Below are 19,318 nucleotides of genomic sequence, written 5' to 3' on the forward strand. Positions count from 1 at the left end.
TTCTTCTGTATGCAGCATAATTACACAGAGCCTAACAGAAGAATATCAGATTACTTTGCACCTCTATTTCATAGATGCCATTTTCCCCAAACTTTGAGAAAATAGAATTATGAATATATGACACGCATACAGATGTCTTGAAGCTGCAGAAATATTATGCTCAAGGTTGGAGGACCTGAGATGAAGTAATAGTCAGGGAGAACAGTAGCAGTGTGATGTCCGGCCAGCTATGGCCATGGAGAATGCATTATAAGAGTTCTAGCTTATGCACTTGTGCCACAATAACTCGGTATCCATCAGTATCCTGGTCAATACTTTAGTCTGAGTTATTGTGGCACAAGCACAAACGCTGGAACTTTTATAAGACATATTCAGTCCATGAAGAAGGTGCATTATTGGAATTGTGTGTGACTCTTGCCAGTGAAACTGATACACACAGGGAAAAACAATGTGCCACTTTTGACACAGAAATCCAGGGAGAAATGAAACACCCAGGAGGTAAATTAAATGCAGTGTTCTTTTCTTATTGCTGCCATTAGGCAAGACAAGACAAATAACATTTATATTGTGCTTTTCTCCGGATTGAGGCAATAGCAGTGTTAGGGAGGCTAGCCCCAGGACTCCTTACTGAACAGGAAGCCCAAGGTGCTGGCTTACTGAACAAGAAGAGACAAGATTCAAACACAGGTTGCGTGTGTTTGGTGGTAATGCTGGTAAGTGTCAGCTCAGGACACTAGCAGATGACTGGGCTGTCAGAGCAGCAGGAGACTACATTGCTAGCTGGCATCATAACCCAGGGCTGGGCCGAGGCAGAGATGAGAGAGGCTCCAGCCTCAGGGCGCAGAGTAGGAGGGGGCACACAGCTTATTCAGCTATCATTGCCCTGTGGTGTTTGCAGCAGATAGAAATAAGAAAAGGAGATACATGGCAGTGACTGCAAGCCAAATCACTAGAGATTAAGGTGTTGGGTGTTTGGGGGCTCTGGGGCACCTCTTAGTCTAATCGCAATCAGTGTGTGACGGCTGGGGTGGGTGGGATGGAGGGGCGCACTTTTATGTATCAGCCTTGGGTGCTGGAGGACCTTGTCCCAGCTCTGTCATAACCTGCATGACATCATGAATATATGACACCCCTAAAGGTGTCTTGAAGATGCAGAAATATTAGGCTCAAGGATGGAGGACCTGAGAATGGAGCATAAGTCAGTGTGAAGAGTAGCAGTGTGGCGTCAGGCCAGCTATGGCCATGGAGACTGCATTATAAGAGTTCTAGCATATGCACATAACTCGGTATCCATCAGCATCCTGGTCGATACTTTCGTCTGAGTTATTGTGGCTCATATGCTGGAATTTTATATAATACAGATTAAGCCAATGGAGCAGGTAGTTGGAATTACATGTGACTCTTGCCAGTGAAACTGATACACACAGGGAAAAACAATTTTCCACTTTTGACACAGAAATCAAGGCAGAAATTAAACGCCCAGAAGGTTAATTAAATGCATAGTGTTCTTTTCTCATTGCTGGAATTACACACAACTCCCCAGTGGGAAAAAGAGGCGGAATTTGTAGCGCTGTGAACATTCTTAATTTGGTTTTATAGAAAGGTGTTGTTTCTTCAAACAAGCTCAGGTGAAGGGTATATGCAAAATAAATGGACGCTACAAGCTGGAGAGAAACATTAGTGTTTGAATGGATCCTTAGGGAATGTAAATAAACAAGTATTTTGTGTGTGATGCTGTAAAGCTCTCTCTCATTTGTTGTTGGTCATGTTGGCTCTGATTGCCACTCACTCCTAAACATTATCAGTAAATTTTACTTATGTACTCTGTAGAAATATTCCTTTTCCACATAGTCACCATAGACTATCCTTACATGCATTTCCATAGCATTTGGTATTCGGTGAAACACTGCGTTTCTCTCAAGTGTGACCCCTGCCGCTCGTCTTGCTGGTCATGTTGGCTCTGAAAGCCTTTTGTTCCTAACCCTCCTGGCAGTCTAGAAAATTCCGCCAGGAGGCAGCGCAGCAGTTTTTTGTTTTTATTTTAAATCATGTAGCGAGCCCTCGAGCCCAGGGCTCGCTACATGATAGCCGCTGCTCAGCGGCATCCCCCCGCCCGCTTCGATTGCCTTCGGCGATCTCCGATAAGGAAATCCCGTTCGAAGAGGGCGACGGGGCGACGGGGCGGGATGACGTCACCAATGTCACCGACGTCGGGACGTCATTGGGAGTCCCGATCCACCCCTCAGCGCTGCCTGTCACTGATTGGCCAGGCAGCGCATGGGGTCTAGGGGGGGGCGGCGCGGCGCGACAGATAGCAGCGATCGAGCGCGGGGCGGTGGCGATCAGTGCGCTGACGCAGCTAGCAAAGTGCTAGCTGCGTGCAGCAAAAAAAAATTAAGCAAATCGGCCCAGCAGGGCCTGAGAAAACCTCCTGCGTGGCTTACCCCGAACTACGTTCGGGGTTACCGCCAAGGAGGTTAAACATTTTTTCTTTAACTAGATTAGTCTAGACTAGACTAGATTAGACTAAGTTTTTTAACTAATCTTTTTAATAGACTTGTGCTCTTAAACATTATCAGTAAATTCTACTTGTGTAATCTGCACAGATATTCATTTTACTTTAATTACATAAAGTTCATAATTTAGGTTCAGTATTATTTTATAATGTTAATATTTACGTTTTGAGTATTTATATTGTGCTGACATGTTTTTCAGTTCTTTTGACAGTATACAGTCAGGTCTCTAACTGGCTCTGCTGCAGAGATTTTGGTGCCAGACATCACAAGGTAACATTAAAGGTATTTAGGCCTCATGCCAACAGAAATGTGAGGTGTTTTTGAGGCATAAGGGGATTAAATAAAATATTAGAAGGGTTGCAATGTTTTTTTTGTTTTGTTTTTTTAGTTTAGATAATAACATCAGTAGGGGAAACCTCCGGATGATCCAGAGGCTTCCCCAATCCTCAGCAACCCCACTGCTGCTGGCCGGGACCTTCCTTATCTTTGCTACTGCATTACCCTCTATGTAAGCGTGCAGCTGCACTGGTCCAGGTGCCAGTGGTTTTTCTCCTGTGCAGCAGCACACAGACACTTGTGCATGGAGAAAAAAGCCATTTATGAGCACCCTGTGCTACTGCGCAGGACTTGGATGTGATTTGTGCCTGCGCAGTGCGGCCACTTTGCAACTGCATAGTGTGAACACACTTTTTAACTTTTACTTGACAATAAATAATATTCTACTAAATAGCCTGAACAAGGTTTCAACTAAACATACTTAGAATTTATGAACAAATGCAAAGGAAAAAAGCGGGTTGGCACTATGGTGCAGCAAGTGAGCATAAGTAGTCTTTAAACAGGTACCTCTTGCTAAACAGCTAGGCGTGCTCTGGTAGATAGACAAACATATTGGCAAATGAAGCAGGTAAGCAGGAGAGACCGGCACTGCGGAAAAGCTGTGTTTATTCTTGATTACATGCAAGCAGGGATGTGCACATGAGCAACAAAAGCAAGGCTATCTTGCACATTAAAAGCATGCAGTTAGATGTGGGGTACCTGGCGGTGCGGTGGGTGCTGGGTGGTCAAGCCTGACGGCCGTTTCGCGCGCGTCTGCGCATCTACGGAGGCTGCCTCCGTAGATGCGCAGACGTGCGCGAAACGGCCATCAGGCTTGACCACCCAGCACCCACCGCACCGCCAGGTACCCCACATCTAACTGCATGCTTTTAATGTGCAAGATAGCCTTGCTTTTGTTGCTCATGTGCACATCCCTGCTTGCATGTAATCAAGAATAAACACAGCTTTTCCGCAGTGCCGGTCTCTCCTGCTTACCTGCTTCATTTGCCAATACTTAGAATTTAAATTAAATGAAATGTAATGATTTAATTTAAAGAAAACTGATCAGTTGTATGCATCTTGATGTTATTTTGCAAAGTTATATAATATAAAAATGACTCAAACACAAGAATATCATTAACCTAAAACCCAACCTGCATGGATTAACCAGGCAATACAAATAGCATTTTATTATCAGCAGCAATGTAGCTGCATCTAAGTCACTCCAGTACTAATGATCCATTGTGCCATCAGCAGGAATGCTCTTTTAAAAGTTGTTTTAATTTTAAAAAGTTAAATAGGATATCATTAAATATTATTAATGAGAGGAGGTCATATTATATCACAGCTAACAAGTTTTCAAAGTAGGAAAGAGAATTTTGTGCTGTGATATATGTGTATTTAATACATTCAGATAATACAAATGTTTTAGTGTCAATAATAGAAAATAAAAAAATACATGAATGAGAATAAAGGTTCCATTTAAAGATACATATATTCACTTCCTATCCTTAAAGGAGTCTATGGAAAACGTGGTGCTATTAAAGAGACACTGAAGCGAAAAAAAAAATGATGATATTATGATTTGTATGTATAGCACAGCTAAGAAATAAAACATTAAGATCAGATACATCAGTGTAATTGTTTCCAGTACAGGAAGAGTTGAGAAACTCCAGTTGTTATCTCTATGCAAACAAGCCATTAAGCTCTCCGACTAAGTTAGTCGTGGAGAGGGCTGTTATCTGACTTTTATTATCTCAACTGTTTCTGGACTATTTACTTTTCCTCTGCTAGAGGAGAGGTCATTACTTCACAGACTGCTCTGAAAGACTCATTTTGAATGCTGAGTGTTGTGTAATCTGCACATATTATAGAATGATGCAATGTTAGAAAAAACACTATATACCTGAAAATAAAAGTATGAGAATATTTTCTTTGCTGCTAATCTTCTAGTAATTATTCATAGTACACAACCAATTCACTATATCATATTTTTTTTCGCTTCAGTGTCTCTTTAAGCAATTTGAGAAGATTTGGTTCAGATGGTTTGAAGAAATGTAAAGATATGAAACCGAGAGCCCAATATAGTGCAGTACGTCTTGGCAATTGAATCAAGACAAAACAACAACGAGTAATATACTCACAAGTCTGGGTCACCACTAAGGCAACCACTGGAAATGCAGGTGGGGAGAATTGTAACCTGACCCCACTCAGGTTTAAGAAGTCGCTCTCTGTAGACAAGAAAAAACGGGGATACACCCCTCCACCAAGGGTGGACTAGATCAATGGAGAATGAGGAGTAACAGAGGTGCCAATTTAGAGTAAAATATTTTAAAAACAATTTAAAAGGTTGGTGGTTACCACCCTCAAGTATAAAGTGACCAGCCAATGAGTCTTATATAAGTAGACAATGTAATTTATTTTAAAATCTCCAGGCAAGCAACGCGTTTCACGGGTCAAAAGCCCGCTTCATCAGGCAATCAATTTTGGAGATACACTGAAGAGACAGAGAGAAAAAAAGAGACAAGAAAATACACAAATGAATGGAATACAGTATTACAGTGGACGCCAGGTGTTTAAATAGTAAAAACTTCGTAAAAAATCAGAACAATTCATAATCAGATATGAGCTCAACACAGACAAATGTCAAACATATGGCCATCTTTCATTAAAACGTATGATGGTATGTTACACTATGCAAGGCAATCCGACGTGAATAAATGAAAGATCCAGAGCACCATTATGAATGCCTGTAAAATATATAAAAAACGAGGACAAAGCTGGATTCAATAAATATATCACTCACTGACAATGAATCATCAGGATACATAAGAATAAGTGCATAGACAAAGCACAATGTCCTAGGAGTAGTTTAAAACTTTTATAACTAACCAACAGAGAGTTTATAAAGCGCATAGTGCAAAGTGCTGCAGACAAATATATAATAAAAAGTAGACCATAACCTTTACACTATTCAAGCTGAGAAGAGGTACTCACCACGACTGTGTCGTTCGAAAGTGAAGCGCCAACTGTAGGGGAATATTGCTGCCAGCTGAAGTTATAACAGCGTGGGACGGCAGCGAGGACAGGTATCCGGAAGTAAACAGCACATAGCAGCTTCCGGTAGTATTGGCTGACGGAGGGGCAGCGCGGAATGACGGTGATGTCATACCGTTGTGTACGCGTGTGGGGGGTGGACGTGGATACAAGGACGCGTAATACGTAATAGCGTGGAGAAGAGCAAGGACATGCGCAATGTGTATTTAAGAGACGGCGCCGCCATGCTGGAAGCGGCGGTTGTGCGCCAGTATTAGTTTAGCATCATGCGTAGTGAAATTAAGTTACAATCATCCAGGGGTGACTAAATTTTCGTGGAGTTAACATAATCTGCGCAAAGTTCACATTAAATGAGATTAACGTGGGAGCATAAACCTAGATATTCACGTGGGGAGTAGTTGGTAGTGAAATGCAATGTTACTGTATTTGGTCTAAATAACCAGGTCTGGGAGTATAGAGAGTTGGGAAGGGGATAGGGGGGGGGGAAAGGAGAGGGAAAGGGAGGAAAAAGAAGAAGGGGGGGTGGGGGGTTTGAACAAGAGTTAGGAAAAAATACTTTTGAGGCTTTGAAGAACAAAGAGATGTATTGGATACAGACCCTCAGGACCCTGGCCCCTGAGGGCCTTAATAAAGTTTTGGAAAAACTCTTTTAATCGGTCAACATGGAATTTTCCTGCCGACCATAGTCCTCTCTTTTATCGTTCCCCTTGATTAACGTTTATTTTAATAATTGTTTATTTTGTGTTAATAACATTTTTATATTTAATAATCATGTTTATATAGCGAGATCCAGCAATCATTTCTAATTACAGTATGTATTTCTACCCATTTGATGTCAATTGTTCTTTTTTTCCTAACTCTTGTTCAAACCCCCCACCCCCCACCCCTTCTTCTTTTTTCCTCCCTTTCCCTCTCCTTTCCCCCCCCTATCCCCTTCCCAACTCTCTATACTCCCAGACCTGGTTATTTAGACCAAATACAGTAACATTGCATTATTTACAATCCTTCTGGAAGAGGATGTTTTAATACAATTGGCCACAAGATGGTAGCATTTCACTACCAGCTACTCCTAGGTTTATGCTCCCACGTTAATCTCATTTAATGTGAACTTTGCGCAGATTATGTTAACTCCACGAAAATTTAGTCACCCCTGGATGATTGTAACTTAATTTCACTACACATGATGCCAAACTAATACTGGCGCACAACCGCCGCTTCCAGCATGGCGGCGCCGTCTCTTAAATACACATTGCGCATGTCCTTGCTCTTCTCCACGCTATTACGTATTATGCGTCCTTGTATCCGCGTCCACCCCCCACACGCGTACACAATGGTATGACGTCACCGTCATTCCGCGCTGCCCCTCCATCAGCCAATACTACCGGAAGCTGCTATGCGCTGTTTACTTCCGGATACCTGTCCTCGCTGGCGTCCCACGCTGTTATAACTTCAGCTGGCAGCAATATTCCCCTACAGTTGGCACTTCACTTTTGAACGACACAGTTGTGGTGAGTACCTCTTCTCAGCTTGAATAGTGTAAAGGTTATGGTCTACTTTTTATTATATATTTGTCTGCAGCACTTTGCACTATGCGCTTTATAAACTCTCTGTTGGTTAGTTATAAAAGTTTTAAACTAGTCCTAGGACATTGTGCTTTGTCTATGCACTTATTCTTATGTATCCTGATGATTCATTGTCAGTGAGTGATATATTTATTGAATCCAGCTTTGTCCTCGTTTTTTATATATTTTACAGGCATTCATAATGGTGCTCTGGATCTTTCATTTATTCACGTCGGATTGCCTTGCATAGTGTAACATACCATCATACGTTTTAATGAGAGATGGCCATATGTTTGACATTTGTCTGTGTTGAGCTCATATCTGATTATGAATTGTTCTGATTTTTTACGAAGTTTTTACTATTTAAACAACTGGCGTCCACTGTAATACTGTATTCCATTCATTTGTGTATTTTCTTGTCTCTTTTTTTCTCTCTGTCTCTTCAATGTATCTCCAAAATTGATTGCCTGATGAAGCAGGCTTTTGACCCGTGAAACGCGTTGCTTGCCTGGAGATTTTAAAATAAATTACATTGTCTACTTATATAAGACTCATTGGCTGGTCACTTTATACTTGAGGGTGGTAACCACCAACCCCCCTCCTTTTAAATTGTTTTTAAAATATTTTACTCTAAATTGGCGCCTCTGTTACTCCTCATTCTCCATGGTTCAGATGGTTGGACGCTCATAAAAATGACCTGATTTAGGTTAACCGGACCCTAATCTGGATTCAGCATATATAGGTTAGCAGAACTCTGTGATATTTTGTAAATGGGAGCGCTACTCTGCTCCACTGCAATTCGATTTGCCATTGCAAAACAATGGCAAATCGAATTGAATAGAATCAAATCCTGATCGGACATGTCAGATTTAATTGGATCGTAAATAGAATCGTAATTGAATCGTACAAAGAATGCTATCATGTAGATGGGACTTAATTGTTTTGTTTTGTTGCATATGTTTGTGCTGTCCATATTGGCACCTTTTGTTAAAAAAATTCAATAAAATTTGACTTTAAAAAAAGATAGGCATATTAATATGAGATTTCTAAGAAGATTTTGAGGAGAATGCTTTCCAAATTTGTGAATTTGGTACAAAACATATTAATATGTATGCATAGAACACTGAAACTGTCTATCCACTACTGACCTATTCATTGTGGTTCCATCTATTGTTATGTTATTGAAAAATCTCCAACTTTGGTCAACTCCATCCATTTGCCTTTTGTTCATATTGTGGAATGTTAATGAAGTTATCACCTTACTGGCTGGGGGTTAATTTACATAAAGAGTTCTTGGAACTGTCTTTTAATAATAGTGTAAACACACCTTTTGCTGTTAACAGGAAACCCTTTTTAACCAATAGAAAAAAACCTCATGCCAGTGAATGGAGAAGAAGAGAATAAAAGATGGGTCAGAACTAAGTCAGGTAGCAGAATACCAGGGACTTCCCAGGAATAAGGAGCCCCAGTACTACATCCTACCAGGTAACTGTAACGATCGGTGAAGCACAGAGAGGATCTGATTACCAGTGATCTGCAGTATCACAGGAAATACAGATGTATACCAGATTATACGTGATCTGCAGTATCACTGATAATCCGATATACTAGCTAACCTCTGTTCACTTGAGTAGAGTGTAGTGTTTGGTGTAACTGTAACACTTTGAGGACTAGGCCTCAGTGCAGTAAGGAGAGCTGCACAGATTCCTTCCGCAAACCTGAGCTCTCCAAGGCGGGAGGAGTCAGGCTGCCAGCGGGAAGGATATACTGAAAGTAACCCTCTGGCGGAAGGGTCACTTAACAGAACGAGGAACCGCCTCTAACAGTAAGGTCGGTTCTCGAGGTCGGACAAGCCAGGTCGTACACACACGGACAGATAAAGTACAAGATCAGGAGGCAAAGGCGGAGTCAGAGTACAGGCAGGGTTCAGCAACGGGGTATCAGAAATATCGGGGTACAAAATCAGGAGGCAGAAGCAGAGTCAAGGAACAAGCCGGGGTTCGGCAACAGAGTATCAGAAATATTGAGGTACAAGATCAGAGTTCAGAAGGGTAGTCAAGGCAGGCAAAAGTCATAACAGATAATCACAATCAAACTAGTACTTTAGCTATCAACAGAATCTAGCTAAGTGTAGGATTACAGCTCCAGCTGGTCCCGGCACACTTGCGGATCTGACTACGGATCTGGGTGCTTCCACATAAGTGATCGCACGCCAGACAAAGAGCAAGTGAACAACCAGCAGTATATATACTCTAGGACCTTTCCAGGACCTCCCTAATTGCTGGTCCAATGGGAGCAGTGGAATTTGTCAGCTGACCCAGCTGGTCAGCCGACTCCCTTCTAACTGCTATTTAAACTCTGCCTCTGTGCTCGCGCGCGTGTAAGTCTGAATCTTGGTGGACTATCAGTCCCAGCAACACCAGTACTGTCATGCAATGTATCTAGTGCGGGGGCCGCCTCTGATGTGGATTCCGCCGTTACCAATGCGGATTCCGCCGCTCTGCCTAAGCGGCATGCGGCGTTTTTTTCGCTGAACGCGGAAACAGCCGCCTCACTGTGAGAGGCGGCGGCTCCTCCGCGTTTCCTCACAGTACCCCCCCCCCCCGAGGAGTGGACTCCGGACAACTCCCACCAGGTTTCTCGGGATGTGAGGCATGAAATTCTCTCCTTAATTCGTCTGCATGCTTGCGCGTCCCTGGTACCCATTGCCTCTCCTCAATGCCGTACCCTTTCCAGTGTACGAGATATTGTACTGAGTTTTGCACAACACGTGAATCTAAAAACTTTTCCACCTCATATTCAGGTTGGTCATCTACCAACACAGGTGGAGGAGGAGCGGAACCCACCTGGACCGCAGGTTTGAGTAGGGACACATGAAACGACCTTACGCCCCGCATGCTGGCAGGAAGATCAATGGCGTAAGTCACGTTATTGATTCTCTTGGTTACTGGGAATGGACCCACAAACCTGGGACCCAGTTTGGTAGAAGGCTGCTTCAGGGTCAAGTGACGTGTGGACACCCAGACTAACTCCCCTGGCTGAAACTTCCATTCCACGGATCATCTTTTGTCTGCTTGACCCTTCTGACTCTGGAACGCCTTCTGCAAATTCCCCTTAACAATTCCCCAATTGTCCCTAAGTGATCTTTGCCAATCCTCCAGTGCTGGAAATGGGGATGACACGACTGGAAAAGGGGAAAATTTGGGTGATCTCCCTGTCACAATCTGGAATGGAGAGAACCCAGATGAGGAGTTCTTCAAATTATTTTGTGCAAATTCCGCGAAGGGCAAAAATTTTACCCAGTCAGTCTGTGCTTCCGCAACGTAACATCTTAGGAATTGTTCCAAAGATTGATTGATACGTTCCGTCTGCCCATTAGTCTGTGGGTGGTAGCCTGACGAAAAAGACAACTTCATGCCCATTTGGCGGCAAAATGCCCTCCAGAAACCAGAGACAAATTGGACTCCCCTATCCGACACAATGTCTTCCGGAATGCCATGCAGCCGGAAGACGTGAATGATGAACAACTCGGCCAGTTCCTGAGCCGAGGGGAGTCCTTTCAGGGGCACAAAATGGGCCATCTTGCTAAAACGGTCGACTACCACCCAAATGACCAACATTCCTTCAGACCTGGGCAATTCTCCCACAAAATCCATGGACAAGTGGGTCCATGGCTCACTCGGGGTGGGCAAAGGCTGCAGCTTACCTACAGATGCCAGCCGGGAAGGTTTACTCTTGGCACAGACCGCACACTCCCTGACAAACTCTTTGCAATCTGTTGCCAAAGAAGGCCACCAAGCACACCTGGCAATCAGATCCTGCGTTCTAGCAGCTCCAGGATGACCAGCATTCTTATGGGCATGAAAGAGGTGCAGGATTTGTAAACGAAAGGGCAAAGGGATAAACATAACCCCTTCGGGTTTTCCCTCAGGAACGTCCTGCTGAAATGGACCCAAAACCTCCGTCCAATCCTCCCAAGTCTCTGTTGCGGCTAACACTAGTTCCCGCGGGATGATAGACTCAGGAGCGGGTGGCTGTGCCGTTTCTGGTTCAAAACACCTGGAGAGGGCATCTGCCTTGACGTTTTTGCTGCCTGGGGTGTACGTGATTATAAATCTAAACCTTGTAAAAAACAAAGACCATCGGGCCTGACGGGGACTCAATCTCTTCGCCCCCTCGATGTATTCCAAGTTCTTATGGTCGGTGTAAACTGTGATCGTGTGTTCTGCCCCCTCTAACCAGTGGCGCCACTCCTCAAATGCCAACTTAATAGCCAGAAGTTCCCGGTTGCCTATATCATAATTTTTTTCTGCAGGTGAAAACCTGCGGGAAAAATAAGCACATGGGTGTAATCTGCCCTGCAACCCAGACCGTTGCGACAGCACCGCCCCCACCCCAACTTCTGAGGCATCAACCTCCACAATGAAGGGAAAGGACGTGTCAACATGCCTCAAAATTGGTGCTGAGCAAAATAATTTTTTCAATAAAGCAAATGCCGCCATGGCTTCAGGAGACCAGTGGTTGGTATCCGCCCCTTTTTTCGTGAGACTGGTAAGGGGGGCAACTAAGGTGGAGTATCCCTTAATGAACCTCCTGTAATAGTTCGCGAACCCCAAAAATTTCTGCAGGGCCTTCAACCCCACTGGCTGTGGCCACTCCAACACGGCTGTGACCTTGGCAGGATCCATTGAGAGGCCCGAGGTGGAAATTACGTATCCCAGAAACGTGACCGTGGTCACTTCAAATATACACTTTTCCACCTTCGCGTAGAGCCTATTCTGTCTTAATTTGTTTAGGACAAATTTTACGTGAACTCTGTGTTCGGAGAGGTTATTGGAATAAATTAGTATGTCATCGAGGTATACCAACACGAATCTACCCAAAACCTCCCGGAATACCTCATTGATTAATTCTTGGAAGACGGCTGGCGCATTGCACAACCCGAAGGGCATCACTAGGTACTCGTAATGCCCGTCGGGTGTGTTGAAGGCCGTCTTCCACTCATCACCCTCTCTGATGCGGATTAGATTGTATGCCCCCCTCAGATCCAATTTAGAGAAGATCTTTGCGGCTGTGAGTTGCGTAAATAAATCGTCTATCAAGGGTAACGGATAGCGATTTTTTATCGTGATCTTATTGAGGCCCCGATAATCAATACAAGGTCGGAGACCCCCGTCTTTCTTTTTAACGAAAAAGAAACCGGCCCCAGCAGGCGACCGGGAGGGCCGGATGAACCCCTTGGCTAAGTTATCACGAATGTATTCCTGCATAGCCATCTTCTCTGGACCGGACAAGTTATACAGGTGACCCCTAGGAGGCATACAACCAGCACGGAGATCAATGGGGCAATCGAACGGGCGATGAGGGGGTAACTGATCAGCAGACTTAGGACAAAATACATCAGAGAACTCTGCATACTCTTCGGGAACCCCCTCCACAAGAATCTTGGTCCGACCCAATGTCACCTTCCCTAAACACCGTTGGTGACAATGATCGGACCATCTGGTTACCTGACCCGTAGCCCAGTCTATGTGCGGAGAATGGATTTGCAGCCACGGCATGCCTAGGATAATAGTGGAGGTAGACATGCATAACACAAAAAATCGTAACTGCTCCCCATGCAGTACCCCTATGACGACCTTCACCTCCGGGGTCTGTGACAGTGGGCGATCCCATTGCAGAGGGGAATCGTCTACTGCTGTGACCTCACTGGAGTGAGGGGAATACCCAACTCCTGAGCAAATTCAAGATCCATAAAATTAGCCGCTGAGCCAGAATCAACAAACGCTTCAGTGGCTACGGACTTATTCTCCCATGTGATAGTACAGGGGAGAAGCAATTTTTTCTCTTTAAGGGGTGAAAATTGTGTGCCTAGGGTGTCACCCCCCACTACTCCTAGGCAAAGTCGTTTCCCGACTTGTTAGGGCAGTTTCGCACCCTATGCCCTGCTGCTGCGCAATACAGGCACAGCTGTTCCGTCATTCTCCGCCGTCGCTCCACCTGGGTCAACTTCGAATGACCAATCTGCATTGGTTCGGGTGGAGGCAAGGCCGGAGAGGGTGAGACAGGCGGAGAAGGTGTTACTAGGGGTGTAGCGAATGGTGCCGCGTAAGATGTCACCCTGACGCGGTGACTACCCCTAACCTGCTTCTGATGGCATAACCTACGATCAACTCGAATGGCCGATGATATGGCCTCATCGACTGTCTTGGGCTTGGGTACAGTTAACATTAGATCAGAGACTTCCTCCGACAACCCAGACAGGAAGTAATCCATCAGAGCAAAGTTATCGAATCTAGCGGTGACTGACCACCTACGGAACTCTGCCGCATAATCCTCGACCGAGCCTCTGCCTTGCCGCAAAAGTTTGAGCTTCCGCTCAGAGGACGCGGCAAGGTCAGGGTCGTCATAAATTATGGCCATGGCCTTAAAGAATTCCTCCACCGAGGTCAGGGCAATATTGGTAGGAGGCAGGTTGTATGCCCAGGACTGGGAGTCCCCAGTCAGCAAAGTTTTAATAAAGATGACCCGTTGGGTCTCAGTCCCCGAGGATCGGGGTCTCAACTCGAAATACGACAACACTCTACTCCTGAAATTCCGGAAGTCAGACTTGTGGCCGGAAAACTTATCAGGTACAGGCATACGTATGTCAGTACTAGGAGAGGATCGCACTGAATCAACTGACGTCTGGAGGGTTTGCACAGAGCCTGACAGGACATCAATCATAGTCTTGTGGCTACCCAGCACTTGGTTGATGTTTTCCACCGAAGTGGCAAGTGCGCCCAGACGGTCAGTGTGTGCGTCCATTTGCATTTTTTTGGTCTGGCGTTCTGTAACGATCGGTGAAGCACAGAGAGGATCTGATTACCAGTGATCTGCAGTATCACAGGAAATACAGATGTATACCAGATTATACGTGATCTGCAGTATCACTGATAATCCGATATACTAGCTAACCTCTGTTCACTTGAGTAGAGTGTAGTGTTTGGTGTAACTGTAACACTTTGAGGACTAGGCCTCAGTGCAGTAAGGAGAGCTTCACAGATTCCTTCCGCAAACCTGAGCTCTCCAAGGCGGGAGGAGTCAGGCTGCCAGCGGGAAGGATATACTGAAAGTAACCCTCTGGCGGAAGGGTCACTTAACAGAACGAGGAACCGCCTCTAACAGTAAGGTCGGTTCTCGAGGTCGGACAAGCCAGGTCGTACACACACGGACAGATAAAGTACAAGATCAGGAGGCAAAGGCGGAGTCAGAGTACAGGCAGGGTTCAGCAACGGGGTATCAGAAATATCGGGGTACAAAATCAGGAGGCAGAAGCAGAGTCAAGGAACGAGCCGGGGTTCGGCAACAGAGTTTCAGAAATATCGAGGTACAAGATCAGAGTTCAGAAGGGTAGTCAAGGCAGGCAAAAGTCATAACAGATAATCACAATAATCACAATCAAACTAGTACTTTAGCTATCAACAGAATCTAGCTAAGTGTAGGATTACAGCTCCAGCTGGTCCCGGCACACTTGCGGATCTGACTACGGATCTGGGTGCTTCCACATAAGTGATCGCACGCCAGACAAAGAGCAAGTGAACAACCAGCAGTATATATACTCTAGGACCTTTCCAGGACCTCCCTAATTGCTGGTCCAATGGGAGCAGTGGAATTTGTCAGCTGACCCAGCTGGTCAGCCGACTCCTTTCTAACTGCTATTTAAACTCTGCCTCTGTGCTCGCGCGCGTGTAAGTCTGAATCTTGGTGGACTATCAGTCCCAGCAACACCAGTACTGTCATGCAATGTATCTAGTGCGGGGGCCGCCTCTGATGCGGATTCCGCCGTTACCAATGCGGATTCCGCCGTTACCAATGCGGATTCCGCCGCTCTGCCTAAGCGGCATGCGGCGGTTTTTTCGCGTTGTGACGCGCTGCTGAACGCGGAAACAGCTGCCTCACTGTGAGAGGCGGCGGCTCCTCCGCGTTTCCTCACAGTAACTATGACCATTCTGATTTACTCAGTTGTAATATTAGTCTAAACACATTGTAGTTAGGATTGTATTGTATTATTTTGCTTTCTTTAGTTTGAATTTTTAACAGTTGCTCTTTATGTCAATTTTGTTTGTTGATTTTAAAATAAAGTGAAAATAATGTCATTGTACATAAAGAAAGTCTGAATAAATCGCACAGGTAAGATAATTGATTAACAAACTAGGGATAATAAAAGGGTTGTATAGTTTAACAGAGTTCAGTAACCAGTCATGATTTGATATGCAGGTCAGTTATAAGATAAAATGAATGTATTCATTTATTGCATTAATGCTGGGAATACACCATAAGTTTTTTCAGCAGAAAGATGGTTCAATAGACATCTTCCGACATGATCAATCTTATTTTTGATTGTTTTTCTGATCGATTTCTCATAGAAATGAATGGAAATTGATAAGACAAGATAAGACCATGGATCGGAAAATCGATTGAAAATAAGATCGGACAGTAAATCAACTGAAAAATCTAATTGTGTATTGCCAGCATAATATCAGTGCATTGCTACCCTGATCATCTCTACTTAGACAATGTAATATTTTAAAATAGTGGTAAAACATATTTTGGAGGGCAGTAGTCAAATAAGGACTAAAGACTGAGGGTTGAGAATGAGTGGCCATGTGGTACATTAATCAGAGTCATCTCAGGCTAAGTGGTATGAGGAATAGTGGCATGAACCAGTAACAAAGCACCGCCTGGCAAGGACCTACACAAAGATGCCAACAAGCCTGCTTTTTCATGGCACACGATTCTGGCAGCTGGACAGTGCACATTGCATATAAATAAAAGAGGATTGTGTTCCTTTTCGCAAATTCCTTTTGTAAATGACGATCTAATAAGCCACATTATGGATTATCATGTGCTAGTTCCAAGTGTCTTAAAAAGGATTATCATTTGAAGTGTAGTTTTCTAATAGACTAGAGATGATCGGAAATGCTGATTACTGCTACTGATTTACTCCTTTCACGTCTTTCCGCATTCCACCAAAAATAAATGGTCACGTTCTCTGATTAACTATTCATTGCAAGTCTTCTGAAGTTCTGAAAGGCTTGAAATTACCAAATATCGGTAAATGGAGTTCCGGCGAAAAAAGGCATTATCTGATTGGCTAATTCATTCCAACTTTCTGAGTCTTCTGATTGGCTTAAAATTACCCAGTATCTGTAATGCGGATTTTCCACCAAAATTTTTGCTTAAAATCCGCATTCACTCATTGGTTTATTAACTCTGAGTTATTCTGATTGGCTTAAAATTACTGCATATCATTAAGCGTAATTTCCACATAAGTTTTCACATTTACGCAAAAATCTGCTTCCGCATTGTTATTTCCAAGTACCAAATTCCAATGTGGACATACAGATTTCCAATCTGAAATGCGGCAATTGCATTTTAGTGGAATCTGAATGAGCATCCCTATAATAGAACATTTGTTTTGTTTGATATGCTGTCAGAGCTTCTGGTAATATAGCAACAATAACATATAATATATTCAGTTGCAGGAGCAAAAAGTATCTCCAGCAGCCCATGATGAGTCACAGAGGAGGCAAGCCGCATCACTGCTCAGAGTGTGAGAAAAGCTTCACTTATCAATCACAGCTTATTAGTCATCAGAGGAGTCACACTGGGGAGAGGCCATTTTTCTGCTCAGAGTGTGAGAAAAGCTTCATTTTTCAATCAGACCTTATTAGACACCAGAGGAGACACACTGGGGAGAAGCCATTTTCTTGCCCTGAATGTCAAAAATGTTTCAGTCTCAAGGGAAACCTCATGCTTCATCAGAGGATTCACACTGGAGAGAAGCCCTTTTCCTGCTCAGAATGTGACACATCTTTCACTGAGAAGTCATCCCTTATAAGACATCAGAGGATTCATACTGGAGAGAAGATTTTTTCCTGCTTTGAATGTCAGAAATGTTTTACCACAAAATGCCACCTCATAGAACACCAGAGGATTCACACAGGAGAGAAGCTGTTTCCTTGCTCAGTATGTGAAGAAAGTTTAACTTCCAAAGCAAGCCTCAAATACCACCAGAGGATTCACACAGGAGAGAAGCTGTTTTCTTGCTCTGAATGTGATAAGTCCTTCAGCACTGAACAAGCATTTCGTATACATCTCCGGATTCACACTGGAGAGAAACCATATAAATGTACAGAATGTGATAAAAGATTCTCACAGAATTCAACTCTTACTCGGCATCAGAGAACTCACACAGGAGAAAAGCCATTTAGTTGTTTAGAATGTGACAAGAGCTTCTCACGGCAGTCCCATCTGAGAAGACATCAGAAGATACATGAGCGAGTGGATGTCAGCCTGTAAGCTGTGTTTTAATAAACATATTGCTGTAGCATCACAGGATTATGATTATTGATAAGTAGAACAGATTTATTAATTAACATATGTGATTTGGGGGTTGATGCATTGAAGCTGCAGTAAAATTGCTGTATGCAGACAGTTTACAGCAATATTACCATTACTGCCGGTATCATGTTATCATGAGTTCCATTATTAGTGTGACTCGTGGTACTTGTGGAAAATGATCATTGCTACATTAACATGCTTGTTATCGTAGCAACACCAGCAGTACTTAAACACCACAGGTTGTGCTAATAGCAAAACTTGCAGTAACTTGCTGCCAGTAGTAATGCTAATATTGTTCTGCACTGTCTGCATACAGCAATATTACAGCAGCTTCATGCACCCTGTAGAAGCTTAATCCACCATCACAGACCACAGGACAGACAGAAATTACATTGTTTTTGGTGACATATTAAGTTAATCACAAATGAAGTGAACTATGATCAGCTGGTACATGGAAACCTGGTCATTTTTTTAAATATAAATTTACATTATGTTTCAGTGTGTTATGTACTGTTAGATTTATAATCTGTAACTTGCCCTTAAAGAGACTCAGTGATGAGTATTAGAGTATTTTTTTACTTATCTGGGGCTTCCTCCGTCCCCATAAGCATGGATGCGTCCCTTGCCATCCACCTGCAGTTTCCCGTTCAGCCGTGGGGAGCCCCAGTAATATGCTCAGTGACGTCAATCTGGATCTACTGCGCATGAAGACCCAGACTGGCTTCGGCTGAGTCCCTTATCGGGGCTCACCGCAGCTGAACAAGAGATTGCAGGAGGACAGTGAAGGACACATCTGTGCTTATGGGGCTGGAGGAAGCCCCGGGTAAGTAAAAAAAAAAAAAAACCTCAGTACTCATCTCTGAGTCTCTTAAAAATCTATTGTTTACTTTGATGGAAAGTGATTCTCCATTTTTTTATTTCTGTATTTGCATGAATTATTTAGCATTGGGATTAGATAAATTCTGTCAACTTGGAGTTGAAATATATTTTGAGGCCCTGATTGACATACGGTGGTGGGATAGTTCGAGTTTTTTCTATATATTTTGATTTGATGTGTATTTTATCTGCTGCTAATTGATGGAGGTGGTTATGTGATTTAAGTTTGTTTTAATAAAATATCAGATTTTTTTAAACATTTTTCTGCACTGGAAATATTGTTTGAATTGTTCTTCTATAAGATGTTTCTTCAGTTTCATAAACAACAACATTCTCTATTGAACAAAGATCATCATATCAGAGATTATCCAACTAGATAGCATGGCTCAAATCATTGTGCTGGTCTTTTTATATGTTCTTTCAGGCTGAATTTTTGGGATAGACTTGGTATTCTGCTTTTTTTAGTGGTGTATCTGGGTGTGGTAACTAGGAATGAGTGAGAACACCTCTCTGGTAGTTTCATTTTTTTTCTTGAACTTTGGATGGTTTTGTGATTTTTCTGCAAGACAATTTTACATTAAAGTCAAGGGTAAACTTTGGAGGTCA

The 19,318-nt window shown here is 43.4% G+C and overlaps 1 protein-coding gene across 1 annotated transcript in view; it reads left to right on the top strand.

Annotated features, from left to right (window-relative positions):
* The window catches only part of LOC137560743 (zinc finger protein 850-like), a 159,759-nt gene extending 141,225 nt beyond the window's left edge, over positions 1 to 18,534 (top strand). The window contains exon 6 of the mRNA XM_068271894.1: positions 16,978 to 18,534. Coding sequence (XP_068127995.1) covers positions 16,978 to 17,794 — 817 coding nt within the window. The 3' untranslated portion in view covers positions 17,795 to 18,534. The remainder of the gene's footprint in view (positions 1 to 16,977) is intronic.
* The last annotated feature ends 784 nt before the right edge of the window (positions 18,535 to 19,318 follow it).

This window comes from Hyperolius riggenbachi, chromosome 3 (genome assembly GCF_040937935.1).
Source record: "Hyperolius riggenbachi isolate aHypRig1 chromosome 3, aHypRig1.pri, whole genome shotgun sequence".
Taxonomy (NCBI): domain Eukaryota; kingdom Metazoa; phylum Chordata; class Amphibia; order Anura; family Hyperoliidae; genus Hyperolius; species Hyperolius riggenbachi.